The sequence below is a fragment of the Hemitrygon akajei genome, chromosome 2 (assembly GCF_048418815.1).
Source record: "Hemitrygon akajei chromosome 2, sHemAka1.3, whole genome shotgun sequence".
Lineage (NCBI taxonomy): Eukaryota > Metazoa > Chordata > Chondrichthyes > Myliobatiformes > Dasyatidae > Hemitrygon > Hemitrygon akajei.
Window position 1 is genome coordinate 167,350,996 of NC_133125.1, and position 6,000 is coordinate 167,356,995.

Below are 6,000 nucleotides of genomic sequence, written 5' to 3' on the forward strand. Positions count from 1 at the left end.
ACTATTACTTTTTTGCAATACATCTTTATCTTTTTTTATGGTAACATGGTAATTTGTTGTGGTTAATGCTACTTGAAAGTGCATTGTGGAATATATTACTGCATGAAATGGGGAGTAGAAATGCAATTTATTGAAGGAAGGGACAGTATCTGATAAAGAGCCTGTGATGCTACCTTCAGTGCTGGCATCATCCACGAAAATAATCTCTCTGAGGAGAAGGGCAGGGACGGTGTGCAGAATGCTATAGACAGTTCTCAGGAGGGCAGACCAGGCCTCGTTGTGGAACGCGATGATGACACTGGCGTGTGGCAGCGTGGAGCATCGCTTGAACCTTTGGCTGATGCATCTGAGGTGGGTGATAGAGAAAGATAAGCACAAGAGATTCTGCAGATGCTAGAAATCCAGAGTAACACATTCTGAGAGTCTGACATGGGGGGGGGGGGGGGCTACTACACAGGACCAAAAGAAGCTGCAGAGGGTCGTAAATTCAGGCAGCTCCATCTTGGGTACTAATCTACAAAGTACCCATGACATCGTCAAGGAGCGGTGTTTCAGAAATGCACTGTCCATTATTAAGGATTGCAGCCCCCAGGGTATGCCCTTTTCTCACTGTTACCATCAGGTAAGAGGTACAGAAGCCTGAAGGCACACACTCAGTGATTCAGGAACAGCTTCTTTCCCTCTGCCATCCGATTCCTAAATGAACATTGATCTGTGAACACTACCTCACTTTTTAAATATATATTATTTCTCTTTTTTGCACGATTTTTAATCTATTCAATATATGTATATTGTAATTATTATTATTTCTTTCTTCTATATTATATATATATTCTTCTATATTGAACTGCTGCTGCTAAGTTAACAGATTTCACAACACATGTCGGTGATAATAAACCTGATTCTGATTCTAACAAAATGCTGGAGGAACACAGCAGGTCAGGCGGCAGCTATGGAAAGGATGTTTTGGGTCAAGACCCTTCATCAGGATGGTGTTACCCAAGATGATCCTTCTCAGAACTGTATGCCAGTTCCTCTTTTCTCAAAGTAAAATTATTATCAGAGTACGCATCTGTTAACACATACTGCTGTGATATCCTTTTCCTTGCAGACAAAAAATACAATAGAACTTCACAAAAAACTATACATGAACAAAGACAATCAACCAACGTGCAAATGAAGACAAACTGTGCAAATAAAAATAATAAGAGAGTGTTTGACTGTGAGTTCACAGGTTGTGGAATCAGTTCAGAGTGGTGGTGAGAGAAGTTATCCATGCTGGTTCAGGAGCCTGATGGTTGTAGAGTAATAACTGTTCCTGAACCTGGTGGTATGAGACCCAGGACTCCTGCTCCTCCTGCCTGATCAGAATCAGAATCAGACTTTAATCGCCAAGTACCTATGCACATACAAGGAATTTACTTCCGGCAAATGTTGTCTCTCTGCTCATAACAATAATAATGATAAATATAAATGAAAATATAGATTTTACATACAGGTAGTGCAATCCAAGTAATAGTTAGCCGACAATTAACCGGCAGTTAACTGTTCAGCAAAGTGACCGCAGTAGGGAAAAAACTTCTCCAGTGCCTATTAGTCTTAGTCTGGAGGGATCTGAAGCACCTACCAGACGGAAGCAGATCAAACAGTCCGTGCGCAGGATGGGAGGAGTCCTTTATGATGTTCCCGGCCCTCTTCTTCAACCTGGAAGAGTACAGGTCCACAATAGAGGGCAGGGAGGCTCCAATGATGCGCTCGGCAGTCCTCACTGTGCGCTGTAGTCTGGTTCTATCCTGCTTGGAGGTAGCAAGAAGAGGGCAAGACCTGGATTGTACTAGATTAGATATTTTCTCTCTCCAAGTTCCTTTATACCTAGGTGGTGATTTTATATCACAATATTGGCTGAAGATAATGATGTCACTGCGGTTGGTCAGAATGGAAGTGATCAGGTAACTCCTTGTCAATCAAGCTTGGTATCCACACTACTACAAGGAACTAAGATCAATTAAAGTTATAGAAGGGTAAAATGGAAACAGTCCCTTCAGCCCACTGAGTCTGTACTGACCATCACCAATCCTACAATCATACCATTTTTAAATTGCCCCACCATCTCCCAGAGAGGCATGGTAGAGTAGTGGTTAGCAGAGTTCTTTGTAGTACCAGCGACCTGGGTTCAACTCCTGCCACTGCCTGTAAGAAGTCTGTATGTTCTCCCTGTGACCGCATGGGTTTCCTCCGGGTGCTCCGGTTTCCGCCCAGTCCAGTTGGTAGATTAACTGATCATTGTAAATTGTCCCATGATTTGGCCGGGGTTAAATCGGAGGTTGCTGAGTTAAAACAGCCAACAAATAAATTTCAACACCAGCCTCAAATTCTACCATTCACTAGGGGAAATTACAGTGGTGAATTAACCTACTAATCCATATTTTTTGAGTTGTAGGAGGAAAGTGGAGGACCAGGGGAAAAGCCACATGTTCACACAGACAGGATTAAAGACTTGCCCCCTCACCGGGACTCACCTATCACCTGCTATTTTGTATTCCTCCTCCTCGCCCATCACTTTATTCTGTCCACTGCCCCTTTCCTTTCCAGACCTGATGAAGGGTCTTGGCCCAAACATCATCTGTTTATCTTCCTCCGTTAATGCTGCCTTACCCACTGAGTTCCTCCTAGACTTTGTGTGAGTTCTCAAGATTTCCAGCATCAGTAGCATCTCTTTTGTCTAAAGGCTGGCAAAACATTTAGTCATAGGGTCCTACAGTAATATAGTACAGAAATAGGCCACTTGGCCCAACTCACAGAGTGAGAAAAAAATATCTCAGTTCTGAAAGTCACCCACAGTTCTTGAATCTCTCAGAAGAGGAAATATCCTCTTTACACCACTCTGGGACCATCATGACTTACATGATTTAATCAACTTGCCTCTCACTCTGCTAAACTCTAGTAGGTTCAAGTCCAGGTTGTCCAACCTTTCCTTACGAGCCAACACATCCTTTCAGAAAATGTGATTAAGGTGGAGAAGGTGCAGAAAAGATTCACAAGGATGTTGCCTAGACTGGTAGGCTTGAGTCAGCAGGAGAGATTGGACAGGCTAGGGAGCAAAGGAGGCTGAGAGGTGCCCATACAGTGCATATTAAGACTCCGAAAAGCATTAATAGGGTAGTTAGAATCCCAGGGTAAGGGAGACTAAAGCTAAAGGGTGCAAGTTTAAGGTGAGAGAGATTAAGAGTTAAAAGGGATCTGAGGGGCAAGATTTTCACCCAGAGGTGTTTAGTTACTGAGCTGTAGGTGGATTACTATGTTTGAGGTGTGGTATAAATGCATGTTAAATCTTTTGGTGGAAGTTGTTGAATTACCTGGATTTTTGTTTGAGAAGTGGTACAGATGCAAGTTAAATCAATCCATGGAAGTTGTTTATTGTTACTGTGCTGTAGTTGATTACACTTGACATGCACAATAGGTGCACAGATAGATAAATACTTGGATAGGAAAGGGCTGGTTTCTGTGCCATATAACTATGAATCTATCATTTTAATTTCCGTGAGATGCTTATTAATATGTTACTACTGGTTAATAATGATGCGTTAATGCAGTCTCAGTGCAGCAGTGGCGCAGTGGTTAGCACAGCACCATCTTGCCACTGTCTGTAAGCAGTTAGTACGTTCTCCCCGTGACCACCTGGCTTTCCTCCAGGTGCTCCGGTTTCCTCCCACTTTCCAAAGATGTATGGGTAAGTTGTCGCCACATTATTGGTGCTAGAAGTGTGGCAACATTTTGGGCGGCCCCCAGTGATGGAGTAAAGGGATAGGTAAATAGGGGTATAGATTAAAAGACAATGATTAGTTAATGATCAATTACCTTATAGGTACTTTATATTAGTTGTTGGACAGCCAAAAGGGAACCTTACCCAGCAACAAATGACGTACCAGACGTTGTTCCCTAATAGTGTTAGACATAGGTCCAAATAAGGAACTGCCTGGTCGTACAAAGCATTTTGAGGTATAACATAACTAAACAGGGCAAGGATGGCGTAAGGAGGGTAGAACGTTCGAGAGTAGGGGGAGGTGTCAACATGAGGAACTGCGGTTGTATCCATGCTAGCCTTGGCAGAAATAATGATAACAAACCAATGATGATTTTACATCTAATTGTATCTTAGCATGTGATCCAAACTATTCTAAAACTGTATTAACTCACGTTATTATAATATTTCCTGTAATGATCAATGTAATGAATTGTGTGGAATTGTGTTTGGGGGAGGGCAGTGTCTCTGTGGGAGATCAGTCCGTAACTTCCCCCATAGCATGCTATGAATGCTCTGGATTGCCTCCTCCAGGCTGAGGTTGTTCAGTACCAGCGCGCTCCCTGAGGCACCTGGCGCTTCGGGTTTCTCCCGGGGGCGCAGCACAGCCAGTCCCAGCTCGACGGCAGAGTAGTAGCCAGGCGTGCACAAGCGATCAGAGCTGATCAGCATGCTGAAGGGAGGTCTGAGCAGGCTCTTCTCGCCCTCCAGACTCTCCAAATCTGCCGTGTTAAATAAGTGTTGGGCCAGGAACAGACCAAGGGCGCAGCATGGTAGGATCAGGGCAAACCTCCGGAAGGAGAGGAACTTCTCCAGCATGGCCATCCTCTCCTGCACAGCACAGGGAGAGAGAATAAGTGTCAGACCCAAACACACAGATTTAACACTTCAAAATTAAAAAAATATTCTCTTAATTATTCATTTTTCAAGATCTGGATTTGTAAGGACCAGCTGTGTTAATGTCCTGGCCAAGGAGCTCACCAACGCTTCTACTTTCTCAGGAGGCCAATAACATCTGGGATGTCACCATCAGTCCTTACCAATTTTTATCCATGCACCCCAGAAGACATCATAGAAGGATGCATCACCATTCTATTTGGATGCATCATGACTTGGTATGGTAACTGCTCTGCACGTGACTGCAAGAAACCACGAAGGGTTCTGGCCACAGCTCAATACATCACAGGAACCAGCGTCTCACCCATGCACTCTGTCTACAGCTGTTGTTGCCTCAGCAAGGCAGCCAGCATAATCAAGGTCACCTCTCCCCCCCCCCCCAGGACATTCTCCCTTCCATCAGGCAGAAGATACAAAAACATGAAAGCGCATACCACCAACCTCAAGGTCAGTTTCTATCACACTGTTATCTGTCTCCTGAATGGACCTTGTTTTATAAGCTGGACTCTTGACCTCTGAATCTACCTCATTATGATCTTTATAGTTTGCCTGCACTGCAGTTTCTCTGTCACTGTTCCACTTTATTCTACATTGTTGTTGTTTTACCTTATTCTACCCCAATGCTCTGTGTAATGAATTGATCTGTTTGAAAAGTCTGCAGAACAAGCTTTTCATTGCACCTTGGGACATGTGACAACACAAAACAAATACCAATTTATTATCCATCCCTAAGTACTCGTAGAGAAGGTGCAGACAATGGAATGCCGTGCTGGGATATTTTCCAAGCCAGCTTTTGGTTACATTGCATCAAAACAATTCATGGTTCCTCTCATGATTCATTAACACAGGACTCGATCCAATTACAACAGGTAACTGCTTGAAGTCAAGGTTACATTCATTGTCATTTGAACAAGTACACAGGTGCAATGAAAAACTTACTTGCAGCGGCATCACGGGCACACAGCATCAGATAAGTAATATAGCAGTCTTCACAAGAAAAACATAAATTGTATATAGCCTTTACACAAAAACAATGAAAACAAAAAGCTAAGCCCACTTTAGAGCAAAGTGTTTAAAGTGGTCATAGGACTGTTAATCTCTAGTGATTAGGGTTCTGCAGGTTGGTTGAAGAACAGAATGGTTGAAGGGAAGATTTGTTCTGGAACCTGGTAGTGTGAAATTTCAGGCTTCTGGCTGTTGTAACTTTCCTCTGCTGTAAGGGGATAGTAGAATTTGGTGGGAGGGTGGGGTGGAGGTAATTAAAATGAACAAAATGGGATTAGTTGAAAAAAGAATACTTG

General features: G+C 43.2%; 1 protein-coding gene across 1 annotated transcript in view; it reads right to left on the minus strand.

Moving 5' to 3' along the window:
* Positions 1–5,650, minus strand: part of LOC140721360 (polypeptide N-acetylgalactosaminyltransferase 6-like) — a 46,829-nt gene extending 41,179 nt beyond the window's left edge. The window contains exons 1-4 of the mRNA XM_073036203.1: positions 5,639–5,650; positions 4,355–4,633; positions 2,520–2,722; positions 174–346 (exon numbers count right to left, since the gene is read on the minus strand). Of these exons, the coding sequence (XP_072892304.1) occupies positions 174–346; positions 2,520–2,722; positions 4,355–4,633; positions 5,639–5,650 (667 nt within the window). The remainder of the gene's footprint in view (positions 1–173; positions 347–2,519; positions 2,723–4,354; positions 4,634–5,638) is intronic.
* Between the last annotated feature and the right edge of the window lie 350 nt (positions 5,651–6,000).